General features: G+C 36.0%; 1 protein-coding gene across 1 annotated transcript in view; it reads right to left on the reverse strand.

Moving 5' to 3' along the window:
• The window catches only part of CADM2 (cell adhesion molecule 2), a 1272453-nt gene that overhangs the window by 157309 nt on the left and 1096362 nt on the right, over positions 1-18782 (reverse strand). Inside the window, exon 6 of the mRNA XM_010854843.1 lies at positions 1613-1783. Within this exon, the coding sequence (XP_010853145.1) occupies positions 1613-1783 (171 nt within the window). The remainder of the gene's footprint in view (positions 1-1612; positions 1784-18782) is intronic.

Genomic DNA, 18782 nt, shown 5'->3' on the forward strand with positions numbered 1-18782 from the left:
ATACTTTTTTGATCACCTCTGTAACCCCAGTGCCCCACAGAACACCTGTTTCATAGTAGGTACTTGATATATTCTTTTTTTTTTTTAATCTTTTTATTTTGTATTGGGGTATAGCCAATTAACAACAATGTGATAGTTTCAGGCGAACAGCGAAGGGACTCAGCCATACATATACATGTATTGATTCTCCCCCAAACTCCCCTCCCATCCATAATATTGAGCAGAGTTCCATGTGCTATACAGTAGGTCCTTGTTGGTTATCTATTTTAAATACAGCAGTGTGTACATGTTTATACCAGTTTCCCTAACTATGCCCCCTTCCTTGCCTCCTGGCAACCATAATTTCATTCTCAAAGTCTGTGAGTCTGTTTCTGTTTTATAAAGAAGTTCATTTGTATCATTTCTTTTTAAAGTCTACATAGAAGGGAAGTCATAAGATATTTCTCTTTCTCTGACTTACTTCACTCAGTAGGACTATCTCTACGTCTATCCATGTTGCTGCAAATGGTATTATTTCATTTTTAATGGCTTAGTAATATTCTATTGTATGTATGTACCACATCTTCTTTATCCATTCCTCTATTAGAGAACACGAAGAATTTTAAAAAGGAAGATAGTAGTCTCTCCCTACCATGAGATGAAGCCTATATCCACAAGTCCTAAATCTAGTTGATTATCAGTATCCACCAGGGGAATTAAAACACACACAAATCCTAAACTAAAACTATAATTTATCACAGATAAAAAACTCCATAAAAAATCTCTAATATTGGAAAAAATCAAGTAGTAGGATTCAGAAACATAATTATTTGTGCTATACTTTTCAACTTTGTTATATATTTCAATTCATTCCTCTTCGTTTTAATAAATATTTATAGATCACTTGCTGTATTCCAAGGATATTGCTAACTACCAAAGTGGCATGATCATAAGTTGATCATTTGCTAGTTGTGTGAACTTGGCCAAGTGATTCAATCACTATAATCTTCAGTGATTTTATTCATAAACTGAGTAAAGAGAGTAGTGACTGTTCATCAGGCTGTTATGCTGATGCCCTAACGTAAGATAATACACGTTAAGATAAGGCCAGCAAAGCATTTCAGTACTGCCCAGGCTCACCAGAGTCATCCAATTTATGTTCTTATCACTTGTGAACAATAATTATGTTGATTAAAAAAACATAATAGATACGTCCCTGTGTTCATAAAGACTTAGAATATTTTTAAAAATAGAAAAAAATGTCCTATTTTAAAAGAACAGATGTGAAGTCATATTTGCATATAATAATGTTACATTTAGAAAGTTCATCAAGGCTTTCTCAGATTTTCACCTCTCATTGATTGCCAAATTTCTGATCTTCCTGGTCAACATTTGGAAGAAAACTAGGAGTGTTAACCTTTTGATATATCCTTTCTTTTTCTACTTTGTCAAGAATGGGCAAGAACTCCTTTCCTTTGAGTGTGATTAATATTACGGAGGTTAGTTTTACCTCATTTGGCTGTAGATTTTGCTGCACACTTGCTGTAATTTCCAGGTAATTTTAAAATAATTTTAAATGCAGATGCGGAGACTTGCCAGCACGATAGAGAGTTATGGAATAGCATTTACTTACAGTGTATTTCTAGCACCTGCATGGCCACCTGAGGAGTGGCATTGAGAGATTCATGGTCTACTCTGCAGATGACCGCCACGCCATCATCACTTCTGTCCACTCGGAAATCCAGTGTGCTGCTGACTGTGAACGTCTTGCGATTTGCATCCTCTTCCTTTAAATATTTTACATCTGAAAATAAAATATAAAACTTAAAATTCTGTGAAATTCTCTTTGAAATGTAACAGATCTCGTTTACTCAAGACACCACCGGAAGTGCTTTCTGCTTATCTTTATCCAATTATAAAAAGCAAATATTTGTTAGTTTGACATTTAACCCATTTCAAGTAAACAGAATTAAAACTACTTCAGTTATGTATTTTAAAAGTTAAATGCAGAAACAAAAAGGCAAGACATAGCCCCCTTTTAAATATTCCATTAGAAAAATCAGGCCATTTTACAATATTAGTCTCTTTTCTTTAGATTTAGATCTTATTAAAAGATAATCTTTTTTTTCTGAACCATGTATTTGAGCTATGATTAACATGAACAATGTGAGGTCAACATAATTGCTATAAAATACCTAAGATGAGAAAGTTGTCATCTTTGGTAGAGAAGGAGGACAGTCATGCGAACATTTTGAATATTCAAATATCTATCTCTCTATATATATATTTGCAATGAAATTTCTGTTGAGATAAATGGTTTTCACTTAGCTGAAGAATTTGTTTCAGCCTGAACGAGAACACTTCCCTCAAGATGTGAATTCACATATCAGTATTTAAACTTATTGTGCACTGATTCAGATTCAACATTAAATGGTGCACTTAGGGATTATTTGTTCTCTATGGAAAAGAGATTTAATAATATTTTCATTTAATTTGAAATTTCTCAAATCTAAAGTAGCTGATAAGAAGAGGGTAATTTTAATGGATTAGAAATCAAAATGATAGTCTAAGGTTAAAATATCATTTTAACAAGATCTTAAATACAGTTGAGGGAGAAAGCTGTTCCAATTTCTTGGTGTTTCAATTCAAATGAACAATGATATTTTTAGGAAAAGAGTTCTTTTGCATAAAATATTTGATTCTAGCATGTATTAAATATTTTAAAGCTATTTAAAAATATATCAATGATAACAAATTAACATAAATTCAGCTTTTCTATTGTCGTGCTCTATGCAAAGACTTGACTTGAAAAGGATATTGAATTTTATGTATTTGACAGGAAGATATTTGTATGGTCCATTGAGTTTTACTTTTTTCCAGAGAAGAATGTTTTTATCTTATTGATTTTAAAAAATAAAGTAAAATTAATAAAGGATGCACTTAGTCACTCAGTCGTGTCTGACTCTTTGAAACCCCATGGACTGTAGCCTGCCAGGCTCCATTGCCCATGTGGATTCTCCAGGTAAGAGTAATGGAGTGGGTTGCCATTCCCTCCTCCAGGGGATCTTCCCAACACAGGGATGGGACCTAGGTCTCCCGTACTGCAGGTGGGTTCTTTACTGTCTGAGCCACCAGGGAAGCCATAATAAAGGATAAGCCTAGGTAAACATCCCATGTCTTGTTTGGAAAATATCTGTTTATGATTTTGTGGTAAAATTTTTACCACAAAAAGTTTTATGAGATTTCGGCAGTTTTTCAGAGTAAGAATTTCCAACATTTGGAAAGGGAAGAAAGATCATAGTATCTCAACTCTATTTTTTAACTATAAATTAATCATATAGGGTATAAGGCTTTCTATCAACATGTTTACTATGAAATATCTCATTTTTGTTAACCAAAGTCATTTCTGAGATTTTTTCATTTGAAAATTAGATTAAACTTCAGTTAAAAAATTTTAGAGTGAAAGATGAAACAATCTTCTTTTAGTCAAAATGTGTCAAGATAATACAGATGTATTATAGTTCTTTGGTATATTAAAAAAAAAATGAGGCTCTCTTACTTTTCAGTGTCTCATAAATTTATACAAAATGTTGCCACATTTTTATATTTTGTATCCTTGCCTATAAATCTATGCCAATGTTTTCTTGTTGAAAGCTCCAAGCAGTAGAAATTTAAGAAAATTTAGATCTCTTGACAAAATACTTACATAATTATGTTACACAAAATGTAAGAAATTATTCCAAAATATTGCTTATATTCTTTAATTTTAATAACAGCTGCATTTTAAGAACCCACACATCTGCTTCCTTCAGCTATTTTCTTCACAAAAATATCATTGTATGTAATATTAATTGGACACATAAAATCTGATAGCAATTGTATATAACATAAAATATTAATGAGCATCATTCAAGCAGAATAAGTAAAAGTATAATTTGTTGCTTTTAATATTAGCTTATGTGACATCTTATAGGTTTATTAGAAGGCATAAGATTAACAGGAAAAAGTACTGAGAAGAGCTAGTTGTCATATCTTTGCCCATATTTCTGCTGACATCCTCCTCACCAAACAGGAAATAGCACTTACAATTTATTTTCATTTTGCTTCCTAGCTTTATAAAGTAACTGATGTATTACATAGTTACAGAATTAATAGAAATTTCTTTATATGGCATAGTTAATCTGGTGATTCCATATATATTCTTGTTTCATGTTCTGTATTGTTTTAGAAAGTCTTTATTTTTTTCTTCTTTGGCAAGTCACAGCATTACTTCATTACTTTGTGATCTAAAACAGTGTTTCTCAAAAATGGCATGTGCAGCTGAATCATATTTGAATCTTGTTAAAATGCAGATTCTGATTCAATAGCGGCGAGGTAGAGTCTAAAAGTCTGTTGTTGGCCAACAGAATTATTTTCAAGAGCAAGGGTATAATCAATGCATCATCACTGTAGGTGATATGACCAAAGGTGAGTGAATACTGGAACTAACTTTACTCACTTTTCTCCCTCTCTTTTTATTGCCACTCTTTGTAAGCTTAACGTTCTTTCACTATTTCAACATATATTTCTCCTTTTCATTTACATTTTTGAAGATAGCCATGTCATGTATTGTATAATGTGTTGGTTCAATGGCCAGTGAAGCAAAGGGCAAACATTAAACACAGGAATTTGTAGGATTACTTTCCATTATATCCTTGAAGTCACCCTTCTATCTTTTTCCAAAGGAGATTATGGACATGTGAGCACTTGCTCTCAAGTAATCATAAATGTGATTGCTTTTGGTTGCTGGTGATTGTGTAACTCAGTAGGATCCCATGGGGCCTGGGGAGGTGAGGCGGCAAGTCTTCCTCAGTCACTTCTGACTCTGTGCGACCCCGTAGATGGCAGCCCACCAGGCTCCCCTGTCCCTGGGATTCTCCAGGCAAGAATACTGGAGTGGGTTGCCATTTCCTTCTCCAATGCATGAAAGTGAAAAGTGAAAGCGAAGTCTCTCAGTCGTGTCTGACTCCTAGCGACCGCATGGACTGCAGCCCACCAGGCTCCTCCATCCATGGGATTTTCCAGGCAAGAGTACTGGAGTGGGTTGCCATTACCTTCTCCTTCTGAAGTACCTAGATAACAGTATTTGATGCAAATTTTCTGAATTTTTTTGCAGATGTAAACTCCTACCCCACTCAACCAAATGGAAGACGTTAACCATTTGATGACCCAGAGCGCATCAGTCAGTTCAGTTCAGTGGTTCAGTCATGTCCAACTCTTTGCAACCATGGACTACAGCACACCAGGCTTCCCTGCCCATCACCAACTCCCAGAGCTTGCTCAAACTCATGTTCATCAAGTCAGTGATGCCATCCAACCATCTCATCCTCAGTCATCCCCTTCTCCTCCTGCCTTCAATTTTTCCTAGAATCAGGGTCTTTTCTGATTTCCTAGAATCAGGATCTTTTCTGTCAGCCCTTCACATCAGATGGCCTAAGTATTGGAACTTCAGCTTCAGTCCTTCCAATGAATATTCAGGATTGATTTCCTTTAGAGATTGACTAGTTAGATCTCCTTGCAGTTCAAGGGACTCTCAAGAGTCTTCTCCAACATCACCATTCAGGAGTACATAAGGACTGACATTTGCTGAATCCTGGGGGAGCTTGAGGCTTTCTAGAACATAAGTCATCTCATGTCCTTGCATGACCATGCAATAAACATTTCTCTGCTCCAGACTCTGACATTTCCATTTGTTTGGCCTCGGTGTGTGCCACTGTTGAGCACAGGAACTTAACAGTTGCAAATTGTCTCATTATACTACTGTGTTTACACTGCATGCTTTAGAAATCTTCTATAAAAAACTGTTTTTAAATATCTGCCTGAAAATTCCTCAAGGATGCTTCTCAATGAAAGTTATTTTCTTGAAACTTTCATGATGAAGTCTATAGATTTTCTATCAATATTTATACTATGTATCTGTATCAGAGAGCTGGATCATAAAGAAAGCTGAGTGCCAAAGAATTGATGTTTTTGAATTGTAATGCTGGAGAAGACTCTTAAGAATCATTTGAACTATATGGGGATCAAACCTGTCAATACTAAAGGAAATCAACCCTGAATATTTGAAACTTGAAACTAACACAACATTGTAAATCAACTATATTTAAATACAAATTTAAAAATTAAATAAATATAAAACCTGAGTCAAGTTATCTAGGGAATGAAACAAAAGGCCATCTGGACATTTTTACATTCAAATCTCTTTAAAAATCAGATCTCAGGAGATATCTCTAGATCCATTTTTTCCCCCCAGATTTATAATATTAGGTTTCATGCATGCTAAGTCACTTCAGTTGTGTCTGACTCTTTGTGACCCTATGGACCTTGACCTCCCAGGCTCCTCTGTCCCTGAGATTCTCTAGGCAAGAATATTGAAGGGGGTTGCCATGCTCTCCTCCAGGAGATCTTCCTGATCCAGAGATGGAACCCATGTCTCCTGCATGGACAGGTGGGTTCTTTACCACCAGCACAACTTGGGAAGCCCGATTAGGTTACCTGCCTCTGTATCTGGAGCTTCTGGCCACCTTTGTACTAGACTTTTAGAAGGAATATCCTTCTAACGTGAAGTTTCTTCAGATGTTACTTTGCCTCCACAGTGGTTCCAATCACCCTGAGCGTTGTAATCTGAACTTTTGTGATGTATTTCCTTTCTGCTCTTTAGTGACTTTGATTCCCCTTAAACAGATCCAGAACAAAATAATCCCATTTTTATAAAAGGAAATCTTGTCCTGAACCCTAGGTTAGCCCTTTCTTTCAGACCTGCACCTGAAGAGGACCAATTTCCTTTTAAATGATTGCAAAGCCAATAAGCCACACTTGGAACAAGGTTGGGATTTAAATACAGTTCTGTCTTGTTGCCAATACTAGAAGGATCATACCTTCTCATAACTGGGATAAAGCTCTTGGAATTTTGTAATATATTTTGTGAGTTCTCCTCAACTATTTGGGCTTTAAATTTTTTGGTCATCAGCAAAGTTGTAAGATCTCAGTGTATACCCCAAATTTCTATGCTTATGTAGAATATGAACTCTGCTACTATTTTCAGAGTCTGTGTTTGTAGGTGATTTTTGAAGAATCAAATAACAGTTTCAACAAGAAGTTTCAATAAATTTATTCTGAATCCATACACTGTTACTAATGGTGCTTTAAATGACACCAGTGTTAGTAAGCTGAAAGAAGGTCTTCTTGCCATACAGGAGAGACAATGTGAGTGTTAAATAAGTTAACTTGTTATTATTGCCAAAAACTTGGAGTGACCATATTGGACAAATGGGTATGTTATATAATTCTTGTTTAAAAGAAGCTGTATAGATCCAAATTTATAAAAGTGAACGTATCATTTTTAGAAGGCATTCAACTCTTTCATCACTTAAAAAAATGACATAAAGTAACTATGCCTAGTTAACTCAGTCAGTAACGTAGATTCATATTTTAGAACTAATTTGTCTTGAAGGGATTATTGGTACTTTTTCTTTTCTTATGGCTTAAGTGTACAACAGGATTTTTTTTTTTTTTTTTTTTTTTACAGACCGTCTTTTATTTTTCTTTTTTTTACTATTCAAGGTAAGCATTTGGTTTTATATCTGCTTCAAATTTTCTCCAGACCAAAAATACTGAGGCCATGTCTTATATAGTAAAACTTTAAAGTCTGGCAACCACTTTCATTTGTTCACTGGAGAAGACCTCAAAACAAACTCTTAAAGCAAATTTCAGTAATGCCTATGAGTATTCCTTAATACTAGAGAAGGCAATGGCAACCCACTCCAGTATTCTTGCCTGGAGAATCCCATGGACAGAGGAACATGACAGACTACAGTCTATGGGGTCGCAAGAGTCAGATACAACTGAGCAACTAAACTACTACTATTAAAATTCACATTGGAGAAGGAAATGGCAACCCACTCCAGTATTCTTGCCTGGAGAATTCCATGGACAGAGGAGCCTGGTGTGCTGCAGTCCATGGGGTCACAGAGAGTCAGACATGACTAAGTCACTAACACGCACAGATACATACACACACACACACTCCTTCATACAACTCCAATTAGAATGCATCAAACTTTTACAAATCCCTTTTGCAATAGTCTACTTTTATAAGAAGGTGCCACTCATAATCCTGGTTTGTAAAGCTGTGGCTCTATCATTTACCAGCAATACAAAATGTTTGTTTCACTTGACAAGGAATTTTATTGAAGCTCAGTTCTTGTTAATAGATTTCAAAAGCTCAGATGAGAAAATGATATTTACAGAGGACTGATGAAGGGGGCATAATTTATTTATCTAAATATTCTAAAATTGCTTTAACTTTATTCACATGAGTCAAATGTTACAGTCTATCAAATTCCTCTTAAATGTTACCCCCCAGGTATATATTCAGAGGTGCTATAAGGACCCACTTTGTGATATTTATTGTATATAACTTGGTGGTGGTTTAGTCGCTAAGTCATGTCCGACTCTTGCGATCCCATGGACTGTAGCCTTCCAGTCTCCTATGTCCATGGGATTTTCCAGGCAAGAGTACTGGAGTGGGCTGCCATTTCCTTCTCCAGGGGATTTCTGGACCCAATGGATTCCTGCATTGCAGGTAGATTCTTTACTGACTGAACTTATTGTCAAATTATTTCAATATATAGACTTTTGTCTAAAACATATGAACTCAGAGAGAAATTCTCTTGACTCTTGGAACCATGAAATGTCAGATCTCTTATACAAATGATTTGTGAACATAGTACTTAATTCATCATGTCTCTGTTTTTGTACCATTTAAGTGTACTAATTAAAGCTTGTGATTCACCATTGGCAAATGTGAAAATGTGAAAACCTTTATAACAAGATTGCTTATTGATTTCACTTTAGGTTTCATCTTATTTTTCTGCAATAATTTAGCGGTTGTATCATATTCATGTATCAATTCATTCATATTACCTTTTATGTTATCAGTATATTTTGTGTTTATGCAAATCCTTCTATAACATGAGGTATGAGTCACTTTCCCTCAAAAACATTGGATATAGTTAATCATTGCTTGAAGGCTCAGAAAATTTAAATATTTGAATAGAAAATTTCTATTAAGATTACTTTAGAACATCACTAAGAAGAATACTGCTCCATTTAGAAGAATTATCAGGAAGGAGAGTTATCTTCTCTTTACATTTTTATTTAATTTTTATTTTTAAAGTTTTTTTGATGTATAACATTTTTTTAAAGTCTTTATTGAATCTATTACAATATCGCTTCTGGTTTGTTTTATTTTTTATTTCTTTTTGCTTTTCTGCCTGTGGGATCTTAGCTCCCTATGCTATGCTGTGCTATGCTAAGTCACTTCAGTCATGTCCGACTCTGTGCGACCCCATAGATGGCAGCCCACCAGGTCCCCTGTCCCTGGGATTCTCCAGGCAAGAACACTGGAGTGGGCTGCCATTTCCTTCTCCAATGCATGAAAGTGAAAAGTGAAAGTGAAGTTGCTCAGTCGTGTCCGACTCTTAGGGACCCCATGGATTGCAGCCTAACGGGCTCCTCCATCCATGGGATTTTCTAAGCAAGAGTACTGGAGTGGGGTGCCATTGCTTGGGTCCCTACCAGGTGTCAAATCTGTACCCCCTGCACTGATAGGTAAAATCCTTACCACTGAATCTCCAAGGGAATCCCCAGAGTCATCTCCCTTGAAGATTATTGAGGTATATAGTCTTAGATCACTTTCCCCCAAGTGATTGCTCATTTCTACATTTAATTCTATATTTATATTTATTTAATTCTCTATTTAGTGGTGTGCACCTTACAAGAATACCAAGAACTGGTTTGCTCAGTCCAGGAAAGCATTCAGTAGAGGAGTCACCTCCTTTAAAGTTATTAAACACTTTAATAACATGAGAGCAATTTAACCTAAATGGCTCACTTATTCTCCATATAAAAACCTTGCGCTCATATCATATGTTAGACGACATGCTAGATTTTGCATGTGAAACCTTAAAGAAAGAAATCCCAGTCTGTTGAGAAAGACAGATACGTAGCTATTGCCAACATCCGCTGGATCATCGAAAAAGCAAGAGAGTTCTAGAAAAACATCTATTTCTGCTTTATTGACTATGCCAAAGCCTTTGACTGTGTGGATCAGAATAAACTGTGGAAAATTCTGAAAGAGATGGGAATACCAGACCACCTGACCTCCCTCTTGAGAAATCTGTACGCAGGTCAGGAAGCAACAGTTAGAACTGGACATGGAACAACAGACTGGTTCCAAATAGGAAAAGGAGTACGTCAAGCCTGTCTATTGTCACCCTGCTTATTTAACTTATATGCAGAGTACATCATGAGAAATGCTGGACTGGAAGAAGCTCAAGCTGGAATCAAGATTGCCAGGAGAAATATCAATAACCTCAGATATGCAAATGACACCACCCTTATGGCAGAAAGTGAAGAGTAACTAAAAAGCCTTCTGATGAAAGTGAAAGTGGAGAGTGAAAAAGTTGGCTTAAAGCTCAACATTCAGAAAATGAAGATCATGGCATCTGGTCCCATCACTTCATGGGAAATAGATGGGGAAACAGTGGAAACAGTGTCAGACTTTATTTTTCTGGGCTCCAAAATCACTGCAGATGGTGACTGCAGCCATGAAATTAAAAGATGCTTACTCCTTGGAAGGAAAGTTATGACTAACCTAGATAGCATATTCAAAAGCAGAGACATTACTTTGCCAACAAAGGTTCGTCTAGTCAAGGCTATGGTTTTTCCTGTGGTCATGTATGGATGTGAGAGTTGGACTGTGAAGAAGGCTGAGTGCTGAAGAATTGATGCTTTTAAACTGTGGTGTTGGAGAGGACTCTTGAGAGTCGTTTGGACTGCAAGGAGATCCAACCAGTCCATTCTGAAGATCAGCCCTGGGATTTCTTTGGAAGGAATGATGCTAAAGCTGAAACTCCAGTACTTTGGCCACCTCATGCGAAGAGTTGACTCATTGGAAAAGACTCTGATGCTGGGAGGGATTGGGGGCAGGAGGAGAAGGGGATGACAGAGGATGAGATGTCTGGATGGCATTACTGACTCAATGGACGTTGAGTCTCGGTGAACTCCGGGAGTTGGTGATGGACAGGGAGGCCTGGCGTGCTGCGATTCATGGGGTCGCAAAGAGTCGGACACAACTGAGCGACTGAATTGAACTGAACTGAAAGAACTTTTAGTGTGTTCAAAATACCAAAGAAAGTAACAGTTTAAAGATTCATAATAATCAGATATACTCCCTGATCTTCACCCTATCAGATACCTCTTTTGAAAAAAGTATAGTAGATAGACTATTTTAGAAAAAATGGCTAGTTAGGAAATCAGTTCTTAATTGTGACTGCCCAAGAGACAGATTAGCTGGTTCTCGAGAAAATCTTAATTTTACTAGCACATTTTTTGAATATCCAGTAGCAATATGAATATTACTTATTGTTTCTGTACCAGTAATGTAATGAGCTGAAAACCAGAGTTTGCCATTTTAGCATAGTTTCCTGTTTTTGACTTACCTGCCTTGTTCACGAGCTTTGAGGTATTAATATACTCAGCGTAACTTGTGGAACTAATCTTGTGCACTTTAGGCTTAGTTTATACCCTATCAAGTGTTCACAAATAAAACCTCAGAATAAGCTAGGGTACAGAGAAATAGAAACCTTTTTTTTATATTTTATCCCAGAGCACAATTTTTTATTAGAGACTCCTTAATATTTTGTATTTAACAGAATCATAGTAATCAAATCTAAAAGTTATATCAACATGTGAAAATAAATCTGTAGCCCTCTATAGTGTCTGTACTTGGTGAATTTGACTTCATAATATTTGCCATAATCATATTTTTGATTTGTAATGATAAATCCCTCTCCAATGTAATTTCTTTTGTAGATATTCCTTACCTAGAAGTTGCCATACTCTATAGCCTAATTAAATTAGGTGTGATTAAACCTGAAGACATATCTAACCCCCCGTTAGATGTAATTAAACCTGAAGAGGTACCTGACTCCCAGGTGCATAATATCCAAGGTAGAAAGTATGAAACTTTACTCCCAAACAGAACCAATGTAGTTAACTAGCTTGTTTCAGAATCTCTCTCATGTATCTCATTGTGATTTAAAACCCTGAAGAGTTCAAAGAAATTGAAGTAAAAACACATACTTGAGCACACAGGTATACAAACACAGGCACACATATATACCACAGCTAATTTCAGGGAAGCCATGATTTAGCCGATCTAATGAGAGAATATGATTAATGATGTACAGAAAATGTGAGCAAAATAGAGGAAAAAGGAGAGAGCAGTGTGTTCTTATAGACCAAAGAAACTAAGTCACTATAAAGCCAGTCAATCAGTGAACTATTTATATATCTAAGGAATAACCTTTATGGTAATAAATAGGTTCCCTTGTGTTCCTTTCACTTGACAATGGCCAGAAAAACCTTATAATAACCTCTTTCTCTTGAGAGTGGGTTGAGTGACTCTCAGGGCCATTAAACAAAAGTTTAGACATGAAAAGTCAACTATCACTTGTAACCTCTTCTAAGAAAAGATTTTATATTTTGTGCACTATATCCTTAGGCTGACTCAAAATATAATACCATCTGACTGAAAAATGTTATAAAAATGATTGCCCAATTCTAAGCCTGATGCCTTAAGGTAGGCACTATAATTGCATAGATTATAATGTCTTTCTTTCTATTGAAGATTGAAAGATTTCTCTTATTTTCTATTAACATAGTGTTTTAATGCAGGCCCAAAAGATGATAAAAGATGGGAGAAATATTTTTAAAAGCCCATGAACTAAAGTAAACTCTATAAGAAAATTTTTAAAAATCTATCCATTGAAGTAAATTCTATAAGTAGCAGTTAAGTATGACTCCTTTGAAACACTTATGTAATTTTCTGGCTATCAAAAATTCAGTTTATGAGATCTTGTAGCATCCAGAAAATGTAACATACTCCTTATCAACCTATTTTGAAAATGAGTCATTTGCATCAGTAAAACATTTGTAATGTGATATCACCCTTCTGAATACAAGTTTCTCTCTACTTACTGTCTACTACCATTGATTATTTTTATCTTGTTTTCTGAGAAACACGCTATTTTTAAATTCTAACTACACACTGGAACATTCGTAAGGTTCAATACAATTCATGTATTCATAAATAAAGTACTATTTTTCATTTACTCTTCCTTTATTCTATTGTTATTGTTCAGTCACTAAGTTGTGTCTGACTCTTTTCAACCACATGGACAGCAGGATTCTAGGCTCCTCTGTCCTCCACTGTCTCCCAGAGTTTGCTTGATTCATGTCCATTGAGTCAGTGATGTTATCCAATCATCTCATTCTCTGTCCCTCCCCCCTTCTCCTTTTGACTTCAATCTTTCCCAGCATCAGAGCCTTTTCCAATGTATTGGCTCTTCACATCAGGTGGCCGAAGTACTGGAGCTGAAGCTCCAATTCAAAAGCATCAATTCTTTGGCCCTCAGCCTTCTTTTTGGTCCAACTCTCACATCCATAAGTGACTACTAGAAAAACCATAGCTTTGACTATATGAGCCTTTGTCAGCAAAGTAATGTCTCCACTTTTTAATATGCTGTTGAGATTTGTCATAGTTTTTCTTTCAAGGAGCAAGGGTCTTTTAATTTCATGGCTGCAGTTACCAACTGCAGTGATTTTGGAGCCCAAGAAAATAAAATCTTTCACTGCTTCCACTTTTCCCCCTTCTATTTGCCATGAAGAGATGTGACTGCATGCCATAATCTTAGTTTTTTGTATGTTGAGTTTCAAGCCAGCTTTTCATTCTCCTTTTTCACCCTCATCAAGAGGCTCTTTAGTTCCTCTTCACTTTCTTCCATTAGAGTGATATCATCTGCATATCTGAGTTTGTTGGTGTTTCTCCCAGCAATCTTGATTTTTATTTGCAATTCATCCAGCCTGGCATTTCACATAATGAACTCTGCATCTCTGCATATAAATTAAATAAGCAGGATGGCAATGTACAACCTTGCCGTACTCCTTTCAGTTGTTCAATGTGCCGTTCTGTTGCTTCTTGACCTGCATACAGGTTTTTCAGGAGAAAGATAAGGTGGTCTGGTATTACTATCTCTTTGAGAATTTTTCAGTTGGTTGTGATCCACACAGTCAAAGGCATTAGCTTAGTCAATGAAGTAGAAGTAGATATTTTTCTGGAACTTCCTTGCTTTCTCCATGATCCATTGGATGTTGGCAATTAAATATCTGGTTCCTCTGCCTTTTCTAAATCTACCTTATACATCTCGAAGTTCTCATTTCACGTACTGTTGAAACCTAGCTTGAAGGATTTTGACCATTACCTTACTAGCTTGTGAAATGAGCGCAACTATATGGTAGTTTGAGTATTCTTTGGGATTGAAATGAATTTTTCCAAATTTGCTGACATATTGAGTGCAGCACTTTAACTGTATCATCTTTAGGATTTTAAATAGCTCAGCTGGAATTCTGTCCCCTTCACTAGCGTTGGTATTAATGCTTCCTAAGGCCCATTTGACTCACACACGAGAATGTCCATTATTCTTTGTTGTTTGGTACTCAGTTGCGTCCAACTCTTTGTGAGCCCATGGACTGCAGCATGCCAGGCTTCCCTGTCCTTCATATTCCCTGGAGTTTGCTCAGACTGATGTTCATTGAGTCAACGATGCCATCCAACCATCTCATCCACTGTTGCTCCCTTGTCCCCCTGCCCTCAATCTTTCCTGGAATCAGAATTGTTTCCAATGAGATAGCTCTTTGCATCAGGTGGCCAAAGTATTGGAACTTCAACTTCAGCATCAGGCCTTCCAATGAATATACATGGTTGATTTTCTTTAGGATTGACTGGTTTGATTTCCTTGCTGTCCAAGGGACTCTCAAGAGCTTCTCCAGCACCACAGTTTGAAAGCATTGATTCTTCAGTGCTCAGCCTTCTTTACGGTCCAACTATCACATCTATGCATGACTGTTGGAAAAATCATAGCTTTGACTATATTGACCTTTGCCAGCAAAATGATGTGTATGCTTTTGTATGCTGTCTGATCAAAGAATTAAATAATCATTTTTAGAAAGATTTGATTCATAAATTTCATAAAATATCTTCCTGGGTCCCCAGAAGATCATTTGCTAAAGCTGATGGTAATGAGACCATCTCTCCTTATATGGCACAGAAATCATAAGAAACTGCATTTTCATGAAAAATCTAAAGCTCTTGAATGGGAGAGGCATCTTTCTTAGCACATGAAGAAATCATAAAGTATCTTTTAAGAAGAACCTGAGGAGATTGTGAACAGTGATTAAGTCTCTCCAATAGCAGATGTGAGCTAAAAAGTTAGTAGATCTGAATATTTATGTTATTATAGTATCTCAACATTGCTTGTTGGCTGATAATTCATTGATGAGTGAGAGTTGCACTTTCTTTAACACAAGTTAAAAATAGTGACTAAAAGGATTAATAAGCAATAAAACAGTTTTTGATATTGATATAATTCTCCTTCTTAACAATAAGTGAAATCCAGTCAAAGATATCATTATATACACGCTGGAACTTCTCTTTCCATTCCCAGAACAACATATACCAGCACTGAATTTCTGTTGCTATTTTATTTAAAATAACTTCTGACATTAAAACTCACAGAATTATTAATCTAAACTATTTTTCCAATGTGAGTATGAATAAATTTTTACACTTAATCATATTCATCCTCTTAAAGTTATTATACTGTATAATCTTAAAATAAATAAACAATCAAACAAAATTAAAATACCATTTAAATAAAAGTATTATTTCTCTACATTTCAAAAACGTAGGTAAAATAACATTTCCTTTCAGCCTAGCAGAGTAACAAGGCTGGATTTACTTCTTACCTGGAAAAAACAAGTTTCCAAGATATTGAACATCATAATAATGGACTGTTACCCCAGGAAGATGGAAAACAAATGAAATGAACCTTAAAATTTGTCTCTGCTTAATGCCTTGAGAGATTTTCTAGGCAATGAAGTGTGGAGGGAAAACTATGTATAACCTGGCAGCCTCCCTGAGTTATACTGATAGAGCTGGGTGTCTAAGAAGCCCAGAGGGCTAAAGGTTACAGGGTTGTGTGCTCACTCACTCAGTCATGTCTGACTTTTTGTGACCCCATGGGTTGTAATTTAGCAGGCTCCTCTGTCCATGGGATTTTCCAGGCAAGACAACCAGAGTGGGTTCTCACTCCTTGGGAAGCCTCTAAGAATTTACAGGACAGAATATCCAAAAGGAAAGAGCTACATGAAGAGATGACTCCAGATGTCTGCTGTGTCCCTCACAGTATTTGGCAAAGTAATTATTGATCAGTGTATCTGTGTGAGGAAAGCATTTGAAGCTAGGACAAGAACTATCAGAAAAAATTAGAGGAAATGGTACATAATGGTTACAAAGGACAGAGAAATATTGCCTGTTCTAACTAACATGATTAAAAAAAAAAAAAAAAAAACTCATACTTCGTACCTGGAGCACTCAGAAGATTTTGGAAGAAATTATGCTGGAGCTCCAATACTTTGGCCACGTGATGTGAAGTGCCAACGCATTGGAAAAGACTCTGATGCTGGGAAAGATTGAAGGCATGAGGAGAAAGGGGTGACAGAGGATGAAATGGTTGGATGGCATCATCAACTCAATGGATGTGAGTTTGCGCAAACTCCAGGAAATAGTGAAAAACAGGGTATCTTGGTGTGCTGCGGTGCTTGGGGTCACAAAGAGTTAGACACAACTTAGCAATTGAACAACAACAATGGGATTTAAGTAATTATTACAATAAAAGCTGCTCTGTCCCTCCTAAGAAATTTAAAGGATCCTCTGAAAGGGCTTCCCTGGTGGTTCAGACAGTAAAGAACTCACCTGCAATGCAGGAGACCTGGGTTCTATCCCTGGGTCAGGAAGATCCCTTGGAGAAGGGAATGGGTACCCACTCTAGTATTTTTGCTTGGAGAATTCCATGGACAGAGGAGCCTAGCAGGCTATTGTCCATGGGGTTACAAAGAGGGGGATATGACTGAGCAACTAACACATTCACTTCTGAAAGCATTAAATTCCTTCTAAGTTACTTAACCAGAACAAAACTTAAGAATTCTTATAGAATTAGAAGAATATTCAGTACCAGAAAGGTGAACATTTCAATGTCCCTAATCCAGTCAGAAACAAATCTGCATTCAAAGAAGCAGGAAAATATTATCTATAATGAGATCAGTCAATCTCTTGAAACTGACCTAGAAATAATATAGCTGAGAGAAGTAAAAGACAAGGGCATTGAAAATGTAAAAGCTCTCAAATTACATATAAAACCTAAAAATATAAAATTTATGGAAGTAATCCTTTCTGATCTTGGATTAGGCAAAAACATCTTACATATAATACCAAAGCATGATTCATAAAAGTAAAAAAAAAAATAATAATACAACTTAGAATTTGAACTTCATGAAGTAGTACAACCACTTTGAAAAATAGTTTGGAAATGCCTTTAAAAATTAAACATGTGTCTACTGTATGACACAGCCATTCTACTCCTAGAATTTTACCCAAGAGAAGTAAAAGTAGAACTATATACAAATACTTAAATCTAAATGTTCATAGCAGCTTTATTGCAATGGCCCCAAACTGTAAACAACCTAAATGTCTATACCAGATAAACGGATAAACAAACTGTAATACAGATGCATACAATAGAATACCTATCAGTTACACACAAAAGCTTTTTTATGTGCAATATGGATGAATCTCAGAATATTTATCCTGAGAGAAATAAATCAAAGAAGAGGGTATACTATATGACTTGATTTATATAAAATTCTAGAGAACGTAATCTATAATCGCATAAAGTAGAATAGTGCTTTCCTGGAAGTGAGATGAGGTGGGGCGGAATGGTGGACAAAGAAGATCAGCCGGAAGGAATTATTAATGTGTATGAACAAACTTTTGTAGATGAGGAATGTGTTCACTATCTTGATCATGGGGAAAATATACTAAAATGTACACTTAAAATATGTGTGGATTGCTTTTTGTCAATTATGTCTCAATAGTTGCTTTTAAAAAGCAAGAAACTTTATAAAGGAAAATTTTCTCAAAGATTGTTGGTTATCATTTGCTTTCATTAGCCATTCACACTTAGATGAAACAACTGTTTTATCTCTTTCCGTAAAGATGTCTTATGTTTCTCATTGTATCTTGAGAGAATCTTGAGCTAATATATTCAACAGCATTTAGAAAACCCCAAATTGTATGTACACACACATGCCTCACTTACAGGTATTACAAATGCTATTTCTTTTTCTGATTTAATATGGGGTCCAGAATGACCCAGATTTAAATGGTAAGGACACTTTCAAAGTGGTAAATTTAAACAAACAAACAAAAAAAATTAATTGATCTATGGAAACAGTGACAGACTTAATTTTCTTGGGCTCCAAAATCACTGCAGGTGGTGACTACAGCCATGAAATTAAAAGATGCTTGCTCCTTGGAAGAAAAGTTATGACCAACCTAGACAGCATATTAAAAAGCAGAGATATTACTGTGCTGACAAAGGTCCATCTAGTCAAGGCTATGGTTTTTCCAGTAGTCACATATGGATGTGAGAGTTGGACTATAAAGAAAGCTGAGAACCAAAGAATTGATGTTTTTGAATTGTGGTGTTGGAGTAGACAATGAGAGTCCCATGAACAGCAGGGAGATCAAACCAATCAATCCTAAAGGAAATCAACCTTGCATATTCATTGGAAGGCCTGAT

The sequence above is a fragment of the Bison bison genome, unplaced genomic scaffold, assembly GCF_000754665.1.
Source record: "Bison bison bison isolate TAMUID 2011002044 unplaced genomic scaffold, Bison_UMD1.0 scf7180017864351, whole genome shotgun sequence".
Classification (NCBI taxonomy): Eukaryota; Metazoa; Chordata; class Mammalia; order Artiodactyla; family Bovidae; genus Bison; species Bison bison.